General features: G+C 39.0%; 1 protein-coding gene across 3 annotated transcripts in view; it reads right to left on the reverse strand.

The window, feature by feature from the left end:
• MCM3AP (minichromosome maintenance complex component 3 associated protein) overlaps positions 1-23,964 on the reverse strand; it is an 86,646-nt gene that overhangs the window by 47,077 nt on the left and 15,605 nt on the right. For all 3 annotated transcript variants that reach the window (XM_087882212.1, XM_087882210.1, XM_087882211.1), the window contains 9 exons: positions 22,505-23,734; positions 22,110-22,330; positions 20,588-20,666; positions 17,886-18,033; positions 7,435-7,631; positions 5,020-5,159; positions 3,255-3,452; positions 2,338-2,606; positions 744-906 (listed from right to left, as the gene is read on the reverse strand). In XM_087882212.1, the coding sequence (XP_087738338.1) occupies positions 744-906; positions 2,338-2,606; positions 3,255-3,452; positions 5,020-5,159; positions 7,435-7,631; positions 17,886-18,033; positions 20,588-20,666; positions 22,110-22,330; positions 22,505-23,675 (2,586 nt within the window). In that variant the 5' untranslated portion in view covers positions 23,676-23,734. The remainder of the gene's footprint in view (positions 1-743; positions 907-2,337; positions 2,607-3,254; positions 3,453-5,019; positions 5,160-7,434; positions 7,632-17,885; positions 18,034-20,587; positions 20,667-22,109; positions 22,331-22,504; positions 23,735-23,964) is intronic.

A 23,964-nucleotide genomic window follows, 5' to 3' on the forward strand; every position in this document is an offset into this window, starting at 1 on the left:
TATCAGTGGAGAAGACTACTTTTAAAAACAAAGTCAATCATTGTCCACCAATGAAAATACTTAGTCTACTGCAGTGGTGAAATGTAAAATTTGTTACTACCGGTTCTGTGGGCGTGGCTTGATGGTGGTGGTGGGTAATGTGACTGGGTGGGTGTGGCCAATTTTTTTTTTTTTACTTTTAAAAGCATTTTTTCTACAACCTTAAGAGGTTGCAGGAAAAAATGCTTTTAAAAGCCTCTGACGATCAGGCAACTCAGCTAGGATCATCAGAGGCTTTTTAACGCATTTTTTTTTTCTACAACCTCTTTGGCCAAAGAGGTTGTAAAAAAAATGCTTTTAAAAGAAAAAAAAAAGCCTCTGATGATTGCGCGACTCAGCTGGGCATGGGGGGGAGCAGGAATTTTTGCTACTGGTTCTCCGAACCACCTGCCTCCATTGCTACCGGATCAGGCGATCCGGTCTGAACCGGGAGCATTTCACTCCTGGTCTACTGCCTTGCTTAGGTCTATAATAAAATCCACCTACTTAAAAAACTAAGTGGGAAATCATTACTATTATCAGGATTTTCAGGATTTTATCTGTTTTGCAAAAGGCACATTGATCCATCAGGATGCATAGGAAATTTAAATAGTCTGTTATAAGAATACAGAAGTTGTTTGTTATGCAATGTAATGTAATATAATATAAAAAAACCTTTGTAACTGCATAATATTATAAACATTAAAATGGCTGTTATTTCTTACCTGATTGAAATAGCAATGAAGCAAGCATGCATTCAGGTAAGATGCTGTTTGAACAAGTTTGAAAAATTTGACAAAATTATTGCTGTTTAATGCAGCAAAAGCTTGAACTGCAAATCTAACTTCAGGGGAGTTTCGGACAGATGGACGAAACTGTTGCACTTCTCTGTTGAAATAAAGATGGAAAAAGCTCACTTTTTTATTCACAATGGAAGCATGGAACAGGTGCATTAAAAGAAGTTGCAAAAACATTGGGATACTTCAACTTGAAATTCATACAGAATTATGCATTTAAATTTAAAACTGCCACAAAATATTTGAAATGTTTTTTTCAGTATCTAAATATTTATTTTAAAATATATGCATTATTAATGACAGATGGATAGCTATGTTAATATGCCAAGCAAAAGCAATGGCTGGACTAATTATTTTTAATTCAAAGTGCTGTGAATTAGTGATCTGATCCTCATAACACCAACTCACACCACAGTAAGCCAAAAGACATCACACTACAGCTAAGTAAAACATGTGAACAAATTTACAATAATTATTATCAAAGTAGTCTTTAGACCAGAATAAATTTCATTATAGAGTTTTCCCTGTCCTGCAAATAAAAACAGATATGAATAGATATAAGGTTTTGATTGAACAATCAGAAGACAAAGTAATGAAGTCAATATAAAAGAATGAAAACAATCTCTTGCACCTCCCAACTTTGTCAACTTATCATCTTTTAAATCAATATTATGACAGTAATCAACTTTTTCATGGGTCTGATGAGATACATGTCATAATAAATCTGTTAACCTTTAAGGTGCTTCAACTCTTTGTTTTTGAACTAGCTAACTTACAACTGTTTTATTCTGGCTTGAAGAGCATACTTTTGCAAAAAATAAATTTATCAGTAAATTTATGAAATTGTATGAATTACAATTCTCTTGTAGAAATGTAATTCTCTTTATTAGAAAAGAGAAATAGACTCTTGGGGACAAATAATTATCAATGTCTATCTACTGAGAAGCCTACTACCTGGACAATTTAATATTGCTGAACAAATGCAGCTAGCCTATTGATTTCAAAAGCAGGGTATAATTTGTCATTAGCAACTAGCAAGAAACACTGTTCTGGACTACATGATAATTTAAAAGAACTAATGATGGATGGTTTTGTCCTTGGCAGTGTTAGATGGTAATAAAGCTTTGGTCTCTTCTAATCTTGCACTATGAAAATCTGCAACGAGTTCAAAAAATGTCCAGAGATCCATTGAATATGGCCCTCAGAACTCTTATAAATGTTCCCAGCAAATTGTAAGAATTAATATTATATTATCCAAAGATACTTTGATCAATTTAAAATAATAAATATTTTAAACTGCATTTTTGCTCTTACCTATTAGTGTTCTACTTTTTAATGCTGACTTGCCTATCTTTTGGAATGCAGATCCTAGTCAAACAACACTGAACACCCCATCATATAGTTATGCTCTCTATATTAAAAGTGATTCATTCTTGTCATTCTGACAAGATTTATTAACAATGCAATGAAATGTTTGTAGTGAAAAAAGTCAAATCAATGTTGTAAACATTTAAAAAGTCACCTGAGAATATCCCCCTTGTTGAGGTTCAGGAGGACATTGTATCCCCTAAATTCTGCTTCACCCTTGCAGTAAATACCCTTGTTTGCAAGGTCCTGATACATCTCCTTCAGGCTCTGGAGACATTTAGTCATGTTTTCATTGTTAATCTTTGTATCAAATGATGACATGGGTTCTTCACACAAATGATGGGAGCAGTGAATATGAAAACGGGTACATTTTTCAATCAAGGAAACAGTCAGAGGAGAACACAGATGTTGTTGGGTTATATCCTAGCCAAACATAAAATGGCAAATTGTTAGAACTATAAAATTCAACAAAATAAAACCCATCAAAATCTACTTACAAACTTTATGAAGCTATTTTTAATTATATGTTTCTATAAATCTCAGTTAATGCTTTATATAATGCAAGTGAAGGTCTTCCAAACACCTTCGGATCCCAACCCAAGAAGTATGCAGTTAAAAGAGATCACTTTTTTCATTGGTGGAACAGCAGAAGATGAAAAGGTGATGCAGATTAACCAATATTTCCAGGTACAAGAGGAAGTGGAAGTGTAAAAAAAACAGGCAAGCAAGAAATCAAACAGCATTAATAGAATTAATGTTCAAAGACAGCAAAAGCAACAAAGAAAAACCAAATCTCAATACCTTCCATATGTTTATGACTGAAGCCGCCCAGAATTACCTTGAGGTGGCCTATAAATTTTATAAACAAGTAGGTAGGTAGGTAGGTAGGTATGTAAGTAAGTTTGAGAACTAAGGCCAAGAATGTGTGGTGTTTGAGGGAAAAGGTAAGCATTATCTTGCTATCTCCACAATGTGTCCCTCTTCCTTGCCCTCACTTTTTATTTCCTTCAGCCTTACCCTTTTATTTGTATTTATTCTGTGAAATACAATGGTTTTTTTTTTAATGGTTACCTTTCTTATCCCTCGGGTTCTGTTCCAGACAAAATCATACCACTCCCTGTAGTTCCCTTCTCCTTTGTCCATGATATGAGTTACTAAATAGTCCATGGTCATGCTTAATACTTCCGAAGGCCTCAGTTCATGTGGTAAAGGTTCTTCCTGGTCTGCAGAAGACCTACTATATTCTTTTATTGCTGCTGCATGGTCAACCTCAAAGAAAGAAAATCATTTCAGTAAAATTTTGGATTGAAGTTTTTATCCCAGCTTTTCTTCAGCAATCCAAGGTAGCTTAAATGGACATCTTTCATTTTTCCTTTGCAATGACTACCTTATAAGAGAGGTTGGGGTGAAAGACAGTGATTTGTTCAAAGTCATATATTGAGTTTATATTGTTCAGAATGGACTCAAAGCTGGATCTTCTCAATGCTAGACAGCACCCTATATAACAACAGACTGATCTTCACGTTTCAGTTTTAATATAAGAGAGGAACAGGAAAAGATTTGCCAGTTTTACAGTGCTGTTTACAGTTCAATCTTCATTATGGAAATTAATTCATTATTGTAAAGAATGGTTAAACAGTAGAATAGTTTACTAGAATTGCAGTAGTTTGCTGTAGATTTTCAAACAAAGTCAGCTATCTGTCAGGGATACTATAATAAATTCCTGTCCTGATTAAGGGTCCAAATCAAATGATTTATAAGTATTTAATATAGTACCCTGATTCTCCCAAAATCCCCTGATAAGAAGCCCAATAGGGCTTTTGAGTGCATGGCAATAAGGCCAAGCGCTTATTTCAGGGTTCAAAAAAATATAAGACAGGGTCTTATTTTCGGGAAAATACAGTATGTAAGAATATGATTACATCTTCTACAACAGAATCTAGATTTTGATTGATATGATATAATTATAAAATAGTATAGACTATAAATTATTTTATAATTAGTGAAATGAAGAATTTTATGTCAGAAAGAACTCCAGAGAGGCACACCATGTTCAGATTCTGGAACCTTTTCCCATATTTTTAAAAGATTTTCAAGAGAAGATCTTGTATTTAATATTAAATATTCTATGTTGACGGTTTTGACTTTGGATGAGGATATATACCAGTCTTCAGCTACTGTAAATGGTCCCACTAATCATATATAATAAAGCTTAATAAGATATGATTGAACACATACAAAATCAAATAAGAATTTGTTACTTTTGACAAAACACAACAAAGTACCTGTGATCTTTTTCAAATCCGTTAAACAATAACTGAAGAAAAAAAGAATCAAGAACTAAAATTTATTCACTTTTTCCAAATTTCTCACATATTTTGTAAATACAGATCTGTAACAAGAAATAGCTTTTTAAAGTGGAAAAGAATGGAACTCACAGAATGAAAGCATACTCCTAAATTTAATTTGAATCCAATAAATGTTATTTGATTTCCTAATCATCTAAACTGTTTTAAGTAAAAAGCAGCAAAATAAGGTTCAGATCTGGAAAAGAAAATCATTATAGTTTTCTTGTTGCTACATAATCTATTTTTTTATATTTAAAAATATAAAGAGGAGAGAGCTCTTTACCATGTGCAAAATTAAATAATAGGCAAAGGAATTGGGAATGAATGAAGCATCTTTAAAATGTGTCAATAACCCTCAACACATAAAAAAGAGCTCTAAATCAAAGACATGCTTAAGATTTTGGATATAATACAGCACTGTGTGCAAACACGAATAATAAATCTGAAGTAGGAGAATTTCTGCATGGAAAGTATTCAATTATTTTTACCTTGTCAGTTCCTGGTATCACTTCAAAAAAACTAAGTTGGTTCCTTGTTTCTCTCATGTAACGTTCCTTTTCTGGACACATATCTGGGCATGTGCCAACAAAGGTTTTAGCTTTGCCAAGATGCATTTGTTTTACTCGTGCTAAATAGATAAGGTATAGAGTATTCATTTCATTAGAAGTACACATGCAAAGAGAGGATCAATATTTACAATGAAAATGATAGGAATATGCCCAGGTACAAGTAGTTCTTGACTTACAATTGGAACCAGAAATCTAGTCATAAGTCATTGTGGTCGTATATCAAGGCAACCACATGAGCAGACCCATTTTTCAAACATTTTTCATGGTGGTCATTAAGCAAATCATAATGATTGTTAAGCAAATCATGCTTAATCATGCAGTTGTTAAGTGAACTGTAATGTTGTTAAGCAAAACCATTCGTCCAAATGGGTGGTTTTTGCAGAAAATCAAAAACATCAATCATGGTCATGTGATTATGAGACACTGCAACCAGTCATAAATGTGAGCTTGTTGCCAAGCACCCAAAATGCACATGCCCACGGGACGAGTGCAAAATTTTATAATGAGCAAAAGTGCTTTAAAAGGCATAAAGCACCCAATTTCAAGGTCATCATAATTTTGAATGGTTATAAAAACAAGCTGTTGTAAAACAAGACCCTCACTTGACACACCCACATCTGAAACCCTTATAAGCAGAAGAACACTGACATTGACATCCCCTAAACTCCACTGAAGATATTACCTAGCCTGGTAACAAAAATGTTTGGAAACCAACCCACAAGCTTCAAGAACAAACCTCCACCCTCAAGCTCTTGTAAGTCAAGGACTACCTGGGGTGCATGGTTCCACCTCCTCTGCTTTATATATACAAAGTGGTATAAATATATATGTTTTCCAAAAATAAACTTGCTACATTTTCATGGAAAAATGTCCATGTTTAAAAATGCTTCATAAAATGAATTGATAACATATCCATAAGATGTACAATTAGTAAAATGGGAATTTTTAAATTTCAGCAACTTTTTTTTTATTATTCTAGCTGTATTCTGTCCATCTGTAGGAAAATTGTATTGCAATTAGCAGTGATGTCCCACAATAGCTATTTATAAAGATAAGGAATCTACCAATAGTTCTATAAAGATAAGGAATCTACCAACAGCACTAATGAACCCTTGCAACCCTAATTTTTTTAAAACTACATTATATGTGCATTATTGATTTCCCCCCTAGGAATTATAAATGTATAGATTGACCTTTGGCTATCCAGGGGATACTGCCTTGTTCAAGTGGTAATCAGGATGCAGAACAACAGTCATGCTCAAACCTAAGAAAGCTTAGTGGATATGGGTATCTTGCAGTCTATTCTACCATCCCGACTATTGACTGGACCACTGAAAGCTAATCAAAAGCTGCATCTTCACAATGCAGTAGCCTATTTACTGATGGATGAAGACTACTATTCACACAAAATACTGGTGCAGAAGACTTTATACTCGTTACCAATAGGTTTCCAGGTCCACTTCAAAGTGCTGGTTTTGATCTTTAAAACATTACACGGTTTGACACTCAGGTATCTAGTAAACCACCTTTTAAAAGTAGATTCTGCCCATTCAGTGAGCATGTTGTAGAAACAGATGCTTAAGGTTCTTTCTCACTATGAGATCCACAGGAAAGCAAGAAACTACTGCTTTTCATCATTGGGACCTACGTTATGGATATCCTCCTATTAGAAATCAAGATGACTCCATCAATGACTTTTAGAAAAGACTTAAAAACAGAGCTGTTTGGAAGATCATTTATTTATTTAACCCTGTCATCAATATACTTATTTTTTTGCTAGAATAACAAAAGATATGATTTGAAGCTTTAAAGATTATTTCTGTATTATTTATTTATTACTGTTATATTTATTTTGTTTTATTGTTATCTGAGTAAATTTTTGCATTTCACAACATGCAGTACAGAACCATGAGTTGTAGTCCCTCTTAGGCATATAATCAGCAGGGTGATCTTGAGCCAGTCACCTTCTTCCAGCCCTAGGAAGCAGGCAAACTACTTTTGAAAAACCTGCAGAACTTGTACAGGTAATATCTGGAAATTGCATATTGACTGAACAACAACAAAAAGACTGAAATAAAGCTAACCTGATCTGATTTTTGTTTATTGTACACTACTACAAGCCCAACTAGAAATTGGCAGAATTAAATATAAAATACTATGGGGAAAATACAGGAAGTATTATAATTCTACATTCCTGAATACTATAGTATTGTATATCAATAATAATATCCTCATTGCTGTGTTACAATAAGTATATGGCTTCATGACTTCACAAATCCTCTCACCCAATTTATATTTCAAGTATCATTATCACAGCACTTCAACAACTCTTACCTTGACGCATAATTTTATCTCTCTGGTCTAAAAGGCGGTACTTATCCTCAGAGGTTTCTGCCACCATTCCTATAAGACTGTTGAAGGAAGATGCTGACACTTCTGCATTCTCTGAGCCCTGACCTTCAGTTCCACAATCAAAGGTGTATGGCTCAAATTGCAAAGACTTTTTAAGGCCAGATTTCTTAGCCGGAGAACTATAAGAAACAAGACATACAGAAAGTAATATTTATTTACCTAGTCGCCAAGAACACATTGCCTTTTTTATGCCAACAATACAGTCTCTGATTGTGTGTGAGTGTATGTATGTAGAGTATATGGATCACCTGGTGAAGGAATAGCTTTGTTTCTTTTGTAGTCCTTGGATATGGCTGTCTGCTTGTAATGATGTGAATTAATCAGGGTTTGGAATAATATAACTAAATCATGCTAATTACTTCATAAAAACATGTTACTCATGAAAAGATATTAGACTAAAGAGTCTAAAAATGAATGTAGATAGTCCTCAACTTACAACCACAATTGAGCCCCAAATTTCTGTTGTTGTGAGTTTTGACCCATTTTACAACTTTTCTTGCCACAGTTGTTAAGTGAATCACTTCAGTTGTTAAGATAATAACACAGTTGTTAAATGAATCTGGCTTCTCCATTGACTTTCCTTATCAGAAGGTTGCAAAAGGTGATTGCGTGACCCCAGGACACTGCAACAGTCATAAATGAGTCAGGTGCCAAGGATCTGGATTTTGATAATGTGACCAATGGGATACCGCAACAGTTGTAAGCGTGAAAAATGATCATAAGTCACTTTTTTCAGTGCCGTTGTAACTTTGAATGGTCACTAAGCAAACTGTTGTAAGTCGAGGACTACCTGTAATGTCAAATTCATCTGTAAAATAGTGTGGAGTTATCATTCAAAATGTCTGAAGAATATCACGTTGCCTATGGCTGGTCAATTTCCATCTTCCATTTTCCCCAACATACCTGTAGGTTTTCAACTTTCATAATTTCCAGTTAGCATTTAGCGCACTGCTTGTGAGATCATGAGAGTTAATGGAGAACACCTAACACAGGGGCGTCAAACTCAATGCCTCCTAAGCTTCATTTTTGCTGGCAGAGGGTTGCATGAGGCTGTCGCAGCTGGAAACAGAGCTTGAGGGGGCCACAGACGGCCCTCCTGAGCTGTTTTCGCTGACAGAGCACTCAGGCAGCCACAGGCGCCCCCGACACGAGCGATGTTGAGCTGGCCATGCCCACTCCGGCCATGCCCACTCTGGCCCCCCAAGATCAAACACAACCCTAATGTGGCCCTCAATGAAATCGAGTTTGACACCCCTGACCTAGCAGGCTTCCGATTCAATCATCCCCATCCACCAAATGCTTCTTTAATAATACAGAATAGTGAAGGGGTTCATCTAGTGTCCATCTCACTTCTGGTGGTATTATGTACACAAAAGGATTAAGGCCACTTCCTTTGGAACAGCTCATGCTAATTACCCATAGCAAATTTAATTATTACAGTGCTTAGCCAACAAATAAATAATAGCAAATAAGCAATTACAGCAATATTAGCCATGGCATTATTTCCAGTAGTTTTGGAAAGCTCTGTGTTCTTTTGATAGTTATAGAAAGAAACATGGGCAAGAATTTACATTATCTATATATTTTGTATAGAAGAGAATATATGTACCATAACTCAGAACTGAACTGTGAAATCCTTGATATTGTTCGCTTCCAGATGTTTTATTACGCAAATTAGGTAATATCACCATTGGAAATTAAGTGTGGGGTTTACTCGTTTATATACAGTAAATTGCCCTGCCAGTGTTGGTGAGGGCATAGTTATCTCTTTAGTAGTTCCTTGATTGGGATATTGTTTTGTTTGTTTGCCTGGTGTAAATTCCTGTTTATGGATGTTGTCGCTGGAGAAAATACAGTAGGTCCTATTCTTTTTGTTCTCTTCTTAGCTTTTACACTGTATCTTTTGAATGTTTTATAGATATTTAGTTAGGTAATGAAACGGACGTTGACTTACCTGAACGTCCCTTCTATGAGCGCTGCTGGAGAATCCAAAAGCATGGGTTATTCTTAGTCTGTTAGCCAGAGACTGAGTGAATATGCCCTTAAATTTGTTGACTCCGCCTCCACTGCCTGGCTGAGGCTCAGTTTTGTTCACGAAGGAGGAGACAAGAAGAATGTCAAGTAGAGCCATCTGGGACCGAAGAGCAGAAGCCGGCCAGGGCAGGTTGGATACTCCAGCAGGGCGCATAGAAGGGACATTCAGGTAAGTCAACGTCCGTTCTCCAGCGCACTGCTTGGAGAATCCAAAAGCGTGGGATATACCCAAGCAAGTACTACGATGGGGGGGAGGCTGAATGCTCCCAGGTGGCCGTCGTAGGAAGGACCGTTTGTAACACAAGCCGTCCAAAGGACGCCTCAGCCGAGGCAAAGAAGTCAACCGTATAATGTTGGATGAACGGTGTAAGTGAAGTCCAGGTGGCCGCCCTGCAAATGTCAGTCACAGAAGCCTTATTCTTGATCCCGTACGCCTTGCATATACATGCTTTAATCCAGAGGCCGATCGTAGAGGAGGATACCTTTCAGCCCATTGATACAGGAAGGAAAGATACGAAGAGCGCCTCAGATCTTCAGAAGGGTGCAGTCTGCTTAATGTACCTGCGGAGGGCCCTCCTGACATCCAAGGTATGCCACTGGACTTCTAGTCGATGCCATGGGCCCAGCCAGAAATCAGGAAGCACCAGTTCTTGGGCACGATGTTATAGTGAGTCGACCTTGGGCAAAAAGGAGGGATCCATCTGCAGGACTATTCTGTTCGAATGGAAGATACAGAGGTCACTCCGAACGGAAAGGGCCACAATCTCGGAAACTCTTCGTGCAGAAGTGATTGCCACCAAGAAGGCAACTTTCAGAGTCAGAAACCAGAGGCTGATGGACCCCAAAGGTTCGAAGAGAGGTAACATGAGCGTTTGGAGAACCAAAGAAAGGTCCCAGGTTGGGTAACAGTGGACAACGGGGGGATGAAGGTTGGCAGCCCCTCTAAGAAAACTACGAATCCTCGGGTGCTGGGTGAGAGGATGATCAATGGTACCCGGTAGTACAGTGTGTAGGGCCGCTACTTGCCTGTGAAGCATGTTCGGGGCAAGACCGTTGTCAAAATCGTCCTGGAGGAACTCAAGGATGTCAGACACGGAAGCAGCGGTTGGATCGGTGTGCTTCCGGGAACACCACAAGCAAAATGATCGCTTGTGGCATTAAAGATCCGGTTCGTAGAGTCGCACCTGGAAGCTTGAATGGTGGAGATCACCTGCCCTGAAAGGCTGTCCTTCCTCAGGAGGATCCTCTCAAATGCCAGACGGTCAACTGGAGCCACTGAGGCTCTGGATGCAGAATGACCCCCTGGCTGAGAGAGATCCTGTCCTGGGGAATCCTCCAGGGATGGGCGACAGACTCACGAGGTCCGCATACCACGGACACCGCAGCCATTGGGGGGCGACCAGAAGAACGTCCGCGTCCTCCGCCAGGATCTTGCGCACCACCCTCGGGATGTGTGGGAGTGGCGGGAATGCATAGAGCAGGCCCGGCGGCCAAGACACCAGAGTGCGTCAGCCCTCTCGGATTCCGGACATGGGAACTGGGAGAAGAACTGGGGAAGCTGAGCGGTGTTGGGATGTGCAAAGAGGTCCATAATCGGAAGTCCAAACAGTTCTCTGAAAAGTGTGGGATGTAGCCGCCACTCTGCCTGATCTATCCAAGTCCGGCTCAGCCAATCCGCCTGAATGTTGGTCGACCCGGAGATGTGTTGTGCCGTGATCAAGAGAGTGTGTCTCTCAGCCCAGGACAGCATCTTCGTGGCCTTGTCCATGAGTGGCTTGGAACGAGTGCTGCCCTTGCGATTCACATGTGCTTTCATGGTTACATTGTCTGTTAAAATGAGCACATGTTGGCCTGCAACGGCAGAGTGGAAGTGTCGGAGGGCCAGATGAACTGCCCTCAGCTCCAACCAGTTGATGTCATTTTGGAGTTCTGCCGGAGACCAGCGCCCCTGAGCCATGCTGGAGTGAAGATGAGCACCCCAACCCATCAGACTCGCATCTGTTGTAACGGTGACTCGTTGCAGCTCTTGGAACATGCAATCCTTTGCCGTGGCCGTGGAAGTCCACCAGGTGAGAGATAGATGAACAGATTGTGGGAGCAGCACTTTGGATCTGGAGTTGCTGAGAAGTGACTTTTGGTATGGGAGGAGGAACCATTGTAACCGACGGGCATGGAGATGAGCCCACAGAACTACTGCAATGGACGAGATCATCTTCCCAAGCAACTGAGACAACAGGAGCAGGGGAACTGATCTGGATGAAAGGACCTGAGATATTAAGGTCATAATGCTCAGTCGACGATCCTGAGACAGGAAAACTTGTCCCCTGACAGAGTCTATCACCGCACCTAGATGGAGGATGTGAGTGGTGTGCTGTAGATGGCTTTTCTCCAAGTTCAGAGAGAAGACGTGAAATTGCAAGGTTTGGCGCACCATCGCCAGGTCTCATAAAGCTTGTGTGTGGGATGACGACAGAATGAGAATGTCGTCCAAGTAGCAAAGGACTCTGATGGGAATTAGCCGGAGAGTGGCTGCCACTGCCGCAAGAAGTTTCGTGAAGGTCCTGGGGGCCGATGACAGGCCAAATGGCATGGCCTGGTTTTGAAAATGCAGATTGGCATATGTAAAACACAGGAACCTTCGATGTGATGTCCGTATTGGAACATGAAGGTAGGTCTTCTTGAGGTCTATTGAAGTCATCAAGTTCGCTTTCCGGATGCAATCCAAGATCTACTTGAATGATTGCATCTTGAATTGGTGGTACACCACCAGCTTGTTCAGTTCTTTTAGATCCAATATTCCCCTCCAGCCCCCGGAACCTTTTGGAACGAGGAAAAAGATGGAGTAAAAACCTGTTCCATTATGTTCTATGGGAACCGGCTCTATGGTGCAGATGTCCAGGAGATGCTGGATTTCCGTGTCCATTAAGCGTGTTTTGTCCGGGTCTGTTGAAACCGGGCACTGGATGTAGCAGTGGGAGGGCTGGAGAATTCCAAGGTGAGGCCCAGCCACAGTGATTGTAGGACCCATGCGTCTGTCGTAGACTGCTCCCATTGGCGAAGGAAGTGATGGGAGTCGGCCGCCAATGGGGTAGGTGGATTGGCAGTCACTTGCGTCGTCGGAAGGACCGGGTGCCCGATCCTCTAAACAGACGTTTGGTCGGGGGCTGGTGTCTACCCCGATCTCTAAAGGAGGTCCAGTCAGATGGATGGTCGAACCCTAGGGAATAAGGCCTGTAGGATTGGGACCCACTGGGTCCCAGCTCAGTCCAAAAGGGCTGCCTCGGCGCGTATGGAGTATACCTGCGGTCAGCTCATCTGTAGGAAGATGGCATAATTTTCCGTTTATCCTTGTCCTCCACCAATATAAGGTCCAAAGCGTCTCCAAAGAGTTTGGAACCCTTGTATGGTGCCGATGCAAGGCGCCACTTGGATTTCACGTCCGCCCTCCAGTGGCGTAACCAAAGGAGGCAACGAGATGTGATGGTGGAGGCCAATGCGCGGGAAGCGAATTTCGCAGCATTCAGAGAAGCATCAGCTGAGTATTCGGTGGCTGCTACTAGTTTGTTGACATCTTGGTGCAGTCTTGTGTCTTCCTGGGGGAGACGTTCTTGCAGTTGGCGTAGCCAAATCAATGACGCTCGATTGAAGAATGACACTGAAGTAGCAGCCTGAATGGCCCAGGCGATTGCTTGGCGAGTCTTGAGGAAAGCTAGTTCAGCTTTACAGTTTAGGTTGGCCAAGGGTGCATCAACCAATGGCAACTGAAACAAATCCTGAAGACTTGGGGCAGAGCAGTATAACTTTCTGTCATGACCATTAGGAGCCGCTAGAGAACCGGGCTGGCTCCATGGCCATTGAATCACTTCTGCGAAAAGTTGAGGGCAGGGAATAAAATCCTGCTCCGTCTTGGGAACTGTAAATAACATATCATGGGGATTAGACGCCTACTAACGATCAGGTTGAGTTTCGGAGGCAGCCAAACAAGTCGAGACTTTAGCCTTATGTAATAAGGACTTAATGAGGGAGGTATGAAAAAGGCTTGTAAATGACGGTCTGTCCGGCTCCAGACCCTCGTCATCAGAAAATTCCATGGCCCCATGATCGTCATTATCTAGCAAGGAATCCTCACTATGAATTGAACCCTGTTGAGAAAATCCATCATGTTCGAGCCCACCGGACAGCTGAGAGGGTGGTGGCTGGGGGGCCATTGACACAGAGGGGAACTGGATGCCTTGATGATGTCCAGTTGACAGGATTTTAGAAATTGTTTCAGATACTAAGGCCTGAATGCTACAGAACAGAACCGGGTTCAATCCCTCCCAGCGCGGAGCCCCGCAGCCATGGGGGTGAACGTTGCAGTTGGAAAAGATAGCGGCAGAGGATGGTTAGGAGCTACCACTGTAGGCTCTGTAGATGAGGCAGCCTGAGAAGAATGTTGTCCACCAGTATCTGGAGACTGGAGGGGAGCAACAGAAGAAGATGCGCCCTGAACAGCAGTTGGCATAGGGCCAGGGTTGAGGCCAGTATCTGGAACAGCTGTGGAGACAGTCGCGGTCCCCTGATGGGCCGAAGCAATGGACTTCTTGCGAGCCAAGGCAAACTGCCTTTCCAAGACTCAATGTCTCCTGTTAGCATCCTTGGCCTCCGCCGAGGACTGGGCGGATCCCCGGGCAGAGGTGGGCTTGTCAATGCTAGGAGCATGTTTGGTGCCCTTTTTGGTTCCTTTGCGTGCCGTCTTGGCATGCACTGGAACTCTTGGGGGAGTGTAGGTGTGCTCAAGATCTGAGGAAAGCTCGGAATCAGCCATTGAGGAATGTTGTAATAGTTATTTCTCTCTCTCTTTTTTTTTTTTATTGAAAAGTTTTACAAAAAGTTTACATATTTCCCCCCCCTTCCCTACCTCAACCTCCCCCCTCCCCCCTCCCTTTCCCAGAACAAATTACAGAGTATAAACTTCAACAATCATAATCAATCCTAATCTAAACAATTATGACATTTCACATCTCTTGTTTCTTCAATTCCCTAATTACCCGCCTAGCTTTATTACTTAAAGACACACTAAATATCTATATAATCATTCATAACCTATCTGCAATTTCTTATTCCGATATTTATTTTGAATATAATCTATCCACCTTCTCCAGTCTCTTAAATATCTTTCATTTGAATGATCCTTCAGGTACGCCGAGATTTTTGCCATTTCCGCTAGATTTATAACTTTCATTGTCCACTCTTGGATTGTAGGTAAATCTTGCTTCTTCCAATATTGTGCCACCAACAGTCTTGCTGCAGTTATTAAATTCAAAATCAATTTAGTCTCTATAACTGTACAATCCGTAACTATACCCAAAAGAAACAGCTGTGGTGTAAATTTCAACCTCTTTTTAAGAATATTTTGTAAAATCCACCAGATTTTAATCCAAAACGCTTTAACCTTTTTACATGTCCACCAAATGTGAAAATAAGTAGCATCCTCACAATTACATCTCCAACATTTTGGTTGTACATTCGGATATATACGAGATAACTTTTTTGGATCTAGATGCCATCTATAAAACATTTTATAAAAGTTCTCCCTTAAATTTTGCGCTTTGGTAAATTTCACATTTGTTACCCATATTTTCTCCCACATTTCCATCATTATTGGCTGTTCAAAATTCTGCGCCCATTTTATCATACAGTCCTTAACTAGCTCTGTTTCCGAGTCCATCTCTATCAGTATATTATACAATCTTTTTATATGCATTGGGCTTTGATCTCTAATTTGTTTAATTAAATTTTCATCACTTTGTATAACACCAGTTTTCTGGTCTTTTCTCCATCTGGCTTGTAATTGTACATATTGAAACCATGTTTGAATTATTTTCTCCTCTTTCAACACATTCACAGATTTTAATTTTAATATACCTCCCTCCATAATGAGAATATCTTTATACGTAATTACATCCTGTCTACATTCTATACTCGTATTCTCTATTGCGTGCCTGGGTGCTGTCCATATAGGTATCTTTTTTTTTAATGGCGATCAGGAGAATTAGGCAACTCACAGCCAACTTTGACTACTTGGAGCAATCCAGCGAAATTAAGACTCCAGCATTATCTGCAAAGCATCCCTAGAGCGCTCAGAGATGGCAAACACTAATGACAATCAGCGGAGAAACGGTTGTTATAGTCCTCAGATAATGACGGGCGCAGGAGAAATTCCATTCCCCCTGCTCTGCTTCGCTAATTGTCCCCAGATAGATGGCACAAAAGCTATGCTGCTCCTCTGTGCTCCAGCGACTCAAACTGCAATGAGAATGGCACAAGGGAAATTATTCCTCAGCGCCTCCGCGGCTATCCGTTGGAAAAACAAAATGGCGTGAGGGCGGGAAAAGGCCCTACAGCGTCTCCGCGGTCCTGTCAGTGAGCCGAAAAGGTACGTGAACACTGAAGAGCATTCCAAGCACAGCGAAGCCGATGCAAATACTTAAGAGTTTGCAGCGGCAGACCCGGGCAGGGACTCCGAAGCCGCCTCGTAAGTCCGTGGAGTTGAAAGGGGTGGCGGCGGTTTTGCCAGCAAGCCAGGGAACCAGCGCACACACCGGCGGCAAGGTTAAGACAAGCAGAGATGTCCAACAGGACAGAGCTCCGCAGCACAGCTAATGAAGGAATGGGCAGTGGGAGCCAGCCTGGAGCCCCAGGGACAACCCATCGACCGCCAGCAGCGGAGGAGGGCCGATCGCAAAGTCCAAACTCCTCAATCACAATACGATGCAGCTCCAATAAACTGTGAAATGAAAGAGATTGAAGAATCCAAAGTCATGGGTGAAAGTTCTTTTAAATTGTTTTTGAAGAGAAAATCCAAAACAGTCTCTGTAGCCTGACTGAGTGAATAAAACTGAGTCTCAGCCAGGCAGTGGAGGCAGAGTCAACAAATTTAAAGGCATATTCACTCAGTCTCTGGCTAACAGACTAAGAATAACCCATGCTTTTGGATTCTCCAAGTAGCGCGCTGGAGAATGTCTGCAAGCAATTAACCAAGCTCAGAGAGGTACATATATTCTCTTCTATTGGAAATATATAACGTACATTCTTGCTCATAGTTCATGCTTCTTTCTTTCATTGCTTGTTTGCCTTTTATCCCATTTTGCCAGTTAATTATTAGTTAGCTGGTATTTTATACATGAATAAGCAAACATCAACTATAACATCAACGACCGGTAAGATCCCACAGAGTTGGTCTCCTCCGGGTCCCATCAGCTAAACAATGCCAGCTGGCGGGCCCGCGGGGGAGGGCCTTCTCTGTGGCTGCCCCAGCTCTCTGGAACCAGTTACCTCCTGTGGTCCGGACCATTCCCACCCTATTGGTCTTCCAAAAAGCGGTGAAGACCTGGCTTTTCCAGCAGGCCTGGGGCCATTTATCTTGCTCTTGCGATTCAGCGAGATCCAGCCATGAATAGTGTGAATGAGTTTTAATGTTTTTAATGTTTTTAATTCTTAAATGTTTTTATAATGATTTTAAATGCATTGTGAACCACCCTGAGTCTTCGGAGAGGGGCAGCATACAAATTGAGTTAGAATTAATAATATTTCACTGAGTAATATATGTGCTTGCTTTGATCTAGATATAGGGATTAACTGAGAGTGTACTGGCTACCAACTAACAGAAAATTACTCACATGGGGAATGGGGAAAACTGCTATAACCTCTTAATACATAATGATGGAAGCTGGTGAAGTAGGAATCTCCAATTCTAAAGGGAAGGGGATAAAGCTGTATTATAAATGAGGGACAGTTCACAGAAAGATACTATCCAAATAATATGGAGATTCTCAAACTGGGAAAATATGCTTAGTGAAATAGAATGACTATCTTACCTAGCACAGGACAATTTCTTCTGTTCAAATTAATTATATATCTATTTTTTTAGAAGTGATTAACCAATTTATGTCTTCTTCATCACTAGAACAGCAAGAAATATCTTCTCTGTATATTTGACTGAATAATTATAATGGCAACTGCCTTAGAAGCTGTAATTGTAAACATTTTCTTAAATATAATTATCCAAATGTTTGAGAATATGAAACAAAAATTGGTTTCTTTCACAATTAGATCAGCATTAACCTTCCTAGTTTTCAACTGACCACAAATATCTTATCATAAAACAATCCATCTCAGTGGCAGTTCTATTCAACACTATCAACCCTACAGCAAGCTCAAAATGAATATGAAAAATATATAAAGGCATAATACTGTCCACAGAACTACCCTTCCAAATGTTAAGTTATAACATAATTTACTAAATATATAAAGTGTATAGTACTTTTATTTCACAAAGACTATTGTGAAATGCATACCTCTTGTTTGACAGATTCCCACTTCCAGTGGGACGGATTAAGGATTTAGAATGTATAGAAGGCTGATGACTCAGTTGTTCATTGCTTTGCCTCCCATCACTTTCATCTAGCTTCTCCTCCTTAGGTGAATAGTCTTTCTTATTAGGACCTTTCCACATTGAGAACACAAAAAAATTAACATATTTTACTACTTAACACTACAATTAATAAATGTACAGGAATTCAATATGTTTAAATATCTCACAGAATCTATCCCATAATGATAGAAATAAATATATAAAAGCAGACATACGAAGATGGTATGTTCCCTTTTTTTCTCTTTACTACAGACACATTTCAATGGATTCACTGGACAATGAAAATTTTGCTTTCTGAACACTTGGGTGTATCATATAGATTTTTGACTGCTAGTCATGAAAATAACCTGTAATTTAACCTATTATATACCATTGCATAGAAATCTTCTGTTTTTACACAATAGTAATGTATACCCTTCGTTACCTGTGAGTTATGTTCATATATGAAAGAAACATAACAGAAACATGGAATTGTATAACTGGCATATCTGTGGAGATCCAAAAGTAGTGGCTCTGCTGTTTGGAAAGTAGTTCAGATATACCAAATGCTATTGTTACATATGCAAATGGTATAGTGTTGCAAGAGTGTCACATTACATTAAAAAGAAATGGCCACTCCAAAAGAATTTGGTTCCAGGACAGAAAAATGTGGCACATGAACCACTTGTTGACCCAACAAAGATATTTTTGCCTCCACTTCACATAAAACTCTAACTGATGAAAAATTTTGTGAAAACAATAAACAAGAACGGTGAAGGTTTTTGTTACTTGAGACATGTTTGAATAACTGATGCCAAGATTAAGAAAGGCATTCTGCTGCTCCACAGATCAAATATATTATCTGTGACAAAGTGATTTGAAGATCTGTTAGTGGGGGTGGGGGGGTATCAAAGAAAATTGCCTGAGAAGTATTTAAGGATGTCGTTGAGAATTTTTTTAGTGAACTACAGAGCACCAAACTACATTCAGCTGGTCAACAAACTTCTTATAGCATACAAAACCATGAAGTGCAACCTATCACTGAAGATTCATTTTCTACATTCACACTTGGACTTCTTTCCCGAAAATCTAGTCAGTGATGAACATGCTGAAAGATTTCACCAGGACACTGACACAATGGAAAATCAGTGCCAGGCCAACTGGAATCCATTAATGCTGGCTAATTATTGTTGGACACTGCAGCTAGATGTATCAGATACCAAGTACAAACAAAAAGCAGCAGCAAAGCACTTTTAGCCCTGTTGAACTCATGTAGTATGTTGGAAACATTATGTCAGGGGTCCCCAACCCCCAGTCCATTGCCTGGCACCAAGCCACTGCATGCCAAAAACCAGGCTGCTCAAACAAGCAAAGCCCCATCCACTGGATGCAGACAGCAAGCAAAACCACATCCTCTCTAGTCCACGAAAAAAACCTCTCTCCCAGGAATTGGTCCCTGGCGCTCAAAAGGTTGGGGGCCACTGCATTATGTGATTAAATACATTATAGCCATTAAAAGTTAATTTCATATTTGTCAAGATATCTATGTACACTGTTATTCTAAAATTTTATTTCTGTTCAGTTTGAAGGACTTTATCATATCACCAAAAGTTTTTCAGGAAGCCAAACTTTTGGGGGAGAAAATGTTGTCCAGTGTTACTGATACACTGAATTTATTTCGGAAACATTATGAAACATAATTTAAAAAATGAAACATTAGAATTGATTTAAAATGTTAACACATTGTTAAGGTAAGTTAGGCAATAGTACAGAATGATAACCATTGCTTTAAATATTACTTCTAGTTTAAGTGGGGAATTTTGTACTTGATTTACTTGTTCTAGCTTTATCCTTCTTTTTAAGACAAACATTGTTTCCCAAAGAGTCTCATAATTAAAACAGAAAAAGGCTCTCTGATCTCTTAATGCTGTGCTTTATAATTGTTCATCCTGCCTATCTAAAAAATAAGATAGTTTTGAGAATAAAGAAAAAGTCAATATTGCAGATGGGTTTGACTTCTACCATGTTCTATCTAGTGCTGCACTCTTAAGGACTGAGGCCAGTAAACCTACCAGTGTTCTTTTTTTGGTTCTCTTATTTTAATTTGTATGTTTTAAAATATGCTCATTTTGCTATAATCCCTTCCATTTTCCTCTCAACCTCTCCTACTTACTCACTTCTTTTAACCCCAGCATTTTTCTGGAGTGCAACTTTAATGCATAGCACAAAGATAATATACCTGTCAGACATGTCTCATCTTTATAAAGAATAATATTAGATTCCCCACCCCCACTCCTGAATATTCCTTCTCCTGGCCTAAAAAAAAAAAGAGTTCAGAAACACTAACCTTCAGTTCTGACTTAGTACAACCAATTTAAATAAATCATTTTAATAAACCACCATTGGTTAAAATTAACCATTGCTTCTTAGTTTCAAATGACACAAGTAATGATTAATCAAAGGCTGAACTGAAAACTTTTCATACAGGAAGAAATTATGTGGGAAAGCTAAGGAGGTAACATGCTTATGCATGTCTCACTAAGCCACAGATTCTAATAACAGGTTCAAACAATGCCAATAGTCTCTATGAAACAAAAAAATATTTATAATATTATAATATCTGATATTTAAAACAAAATAGCTTACTTGGTTTCTTTTTATGCCAATTCGTCACTATATCTTTGTGTAAGTCTTTTACTTTCTTTCTAGCCAAAACAGCAGATGCCTAGAGGGGGAAAAGGTTAGTTAGAAACAGTGTGGCATATAAAATGTTATATAACATTATTTAATGACAGCATCTGTTTATTATATAAGGAAAACTTTTAATAATTATTCACTTTATGGGAAACAGGATGACATTTCTTGTGAAAGCAAACACTCCAATATAACACTAGAGACAGGATTTACATGAAATGTCCATCTTCTCTAAGAAGATGGAGTTACAACTTGAGATAAGTTGCATATACCTATTTAGGCACAAAATAAATCAAATTATTAGAATAGGGAAATCAAAACGTAAAGTAGTGAAAAACCGCAACTGAGAATAACTCTCATCTGACATTGAACTTTCTTTCCCATAATTTGGAGGCTGAATATATAACGTGGAATAAACCCAATACAGGAATCTAAAACAATACAAAGATGATTTTCTTGAATTTTAAGTAAAATCTGATCTGAGGAAAATGACAGAGCAAAAAAATAAATTGTGCATCAAGTTTCTCATTCAGTGAAATGTGAAAGATAACCAGGCTTGACAAGATCCTGGAACATTTTGCTTTATCATAAGATGCTCTTGCACTCTTCCCGCCCTATACAAAAAGACACACACAAACCACACACTAGTCACAAACAAGTGCAATAATGGCAAATAATTAAAAGATTTTAGAAAAGATCCACTGATATTTGTTTGTCAAAGTGTAAGAACTGAGAAGGGATACCCTTTACTAGAAGATTTCATATATCTTCTGCCATCAGAAGCCACTGGGAAAAGTCATCTTCTTTAGAGATTTTTGTTCATTCTCCCCCAGAATTCACAGTGCTGAAAATTATGTTTGCCTATCTGTCCCATATTCATTAAGTATATGAATGTCTGGAGTACAATGAAAAAAATTTATCTTTAGTAAAAATTATTATAGCATCTAATTAGCACATGTGTAGCCTAAATCTTGTATCAAATCACTCTCTCTCATTCACTAAATGAGAAAATTGGTCCATCAAGAGGGCAAATATCTATTTGATATGCTAATGGTTTTTCTGTCTCAATTTTCTACAATAATTTACTTTTTCCAGGAATTTCCTATTTAAAAAGATGCAATTTCTACTATTAAGAAAATATCAACATGCAGATTTGGTATCATCAATTAGAAAGTTTTATGCCACAGTTAACTATTTGAAAAAAAATGTTTTTAGAAGGCTAAGTAAAATAATTATTTTATATCACCATTTCCATAATACATGTATTATAAACTGCAGCTCAGAATGGCCACTGATATCCCAATAATTTTAATGACATTTGTGATTAATTGCAACTTAAATAGTGTAGCCAACATTAAATTGCAAAATATCATAGTAGCCAACCAACTTTAGAAGCATATGGACTAAGTTTTCCAGTAGTTAATCTAATATATACCACCTATAACTATTAATCTTCTGATATTTTAAAACTCACATGATCAAAACAGCGTATAATGGCTAACTTTTTGTTGCGGTTGGTACGGATTTGTTGGATTTTAATAAACTTCTCAAAGTGTTTGTGAAGAACATTTCTGTCATTTAGATGATCAGGAATATTTTTACACTGGATAGCTGTCAGTTCACTTGGTGAGCATCCAAGGCTTTCTATGCTCCCAGTGCTCCGATTTCGACGCAAAGGGTTTGAGGCAGCAGAATCTGGAAGTAATCAAATAGTGATTAAAAATAAACATGTATATTTCAAAGTCACATCTATCTATCAAGTAAAATACGAAATGTTCTACTTATAAGCATACCGCCACTTACAATATAATTTAATTGCAACAATTTCCACTTTCATTTGATAAATTCTTGTTAAGCTCTGCTACCCACCATGTTTCAATTTTCCCTTTTCTTCTTTTCTTAGTGTCGAAATTGGTTTAGCCATTGCGAAGCCAGACTGACTTCCCCCTGCCACACTTGTTGCTATCATTTCTCCAGATTCAATGGGAACACGCTCAATTTTGGATTCCTTTTTGTTGCTTTTCAGAACATCTTGTAATACTCTACTAAATAGACCTTGTGTAGGTGGACGATTCAGTCTAACAGGACGCTTATTAGAAGCATGATCATTCCTCGATGAAGGTTCTAGTTCATCAGTGTCATAATCATGATGTCTTGGGGAATGCTCTTGTTCTTCTTTCCTTTTCATTCCCTTCCCAAGAGTGGGAAGTGGCTCACTTGGAATGAACAAATCGTCATGTTCCATTTTGTTAGTTTTGTTAATTTGGAAAGTATCTCTCAAAGGCAAAGATGAGGTTGAAAAAGAAGAAAAACTACTACCAGGACTTGTAAAGAGAGGCATGGGTCTCTTTTTATCATCTGCTAGAGTCTTACTTGGTAAAGAAGTATTGAAAGAAACTGCTGAAGTACTGCTACTACTGACTGGTTTGGAAAAACTGAAACCAGTATTACTTGAATTGCTACTTTCTTGAGAAATGACAAAAGGGGTTAATTTTCCAGGTCCTGCACCACTTGGAAAAGAAAATGTAAAAGAAGAAGCAGCAGCAGAAGTTGGTATTTTCTCTTGTTCTGAATTAGTCCCAAAGATAGGTTTGAACACTGCATTTTCAGGATTTTTGAAACTGAAATCTGATCTCACAAAACCACCACCTGAAGCTTCTCCAAGCACAGTTCCAAAAGCAGAAGTACTCTGAGAATTGCCAAGATTTGTGGGTGGTCTGAAACTAAATCCAGATTTGCTGGGAACAGAAGCAGTCATTGGTGCAGAAGTCACAAATGTTGTTGTTTGTCCAAGAGAATAAGATTGTGTAAACCCTGGAAGTTGCCCAAATCCCAAGCCTTGCCCTGAAGAATTATGCAGTCCTGAAGGAATAGTAAAGTCAGTAAATCCTGGATTCTTTACTCCTCCACTGTTCAATCCAAAGAGAGAGAGCTGATTGAACTGGAATGGTGGCTGACTTGAAAACATTCCAGTTGACACACCAGGTGATGCTTGAAAAACTCCTGAAGGCTGTCCACTGAAAGGAGTATTTGGATTCATTTTTGGTGGTGTTAATATGTATCTTTTATCTAGATTCCTTTGGCTTTCATCTTTTAGTCCTGGAATATACAATTTAAGTCATAAAATTAATAAACAAAAACAATCCTTTTAAGCTGATTTTTTTTTTAAAAAAAGAAACACAGTACTGTACTTTTAATTTATTTATTCCATTTCTATCTTACTGTAATCCAAAGCAACTCTTGCCTTGGTTTGCAGTGTTATTCTCTAACAAGACATATTCCAATTTAAGAACTGAATTGTGCTATCTAGGATGTACCTCAAATGCACC

This window comes from Pantherophis guttatus, chromosome 1, assembly GCF_059756535.1.
Source record: "Pantherophis guttatus breed Tessera chromosome 1, ASM5975653v1, whole genome shotgun sequence".
Taxonomy (NCBI): domain Eukaryota; kingdom Metazoa; phylum Chordata; class Lepidosauria; order Squamata; family Colubridae; genus Pantherophis; species Pantherophis guttatus.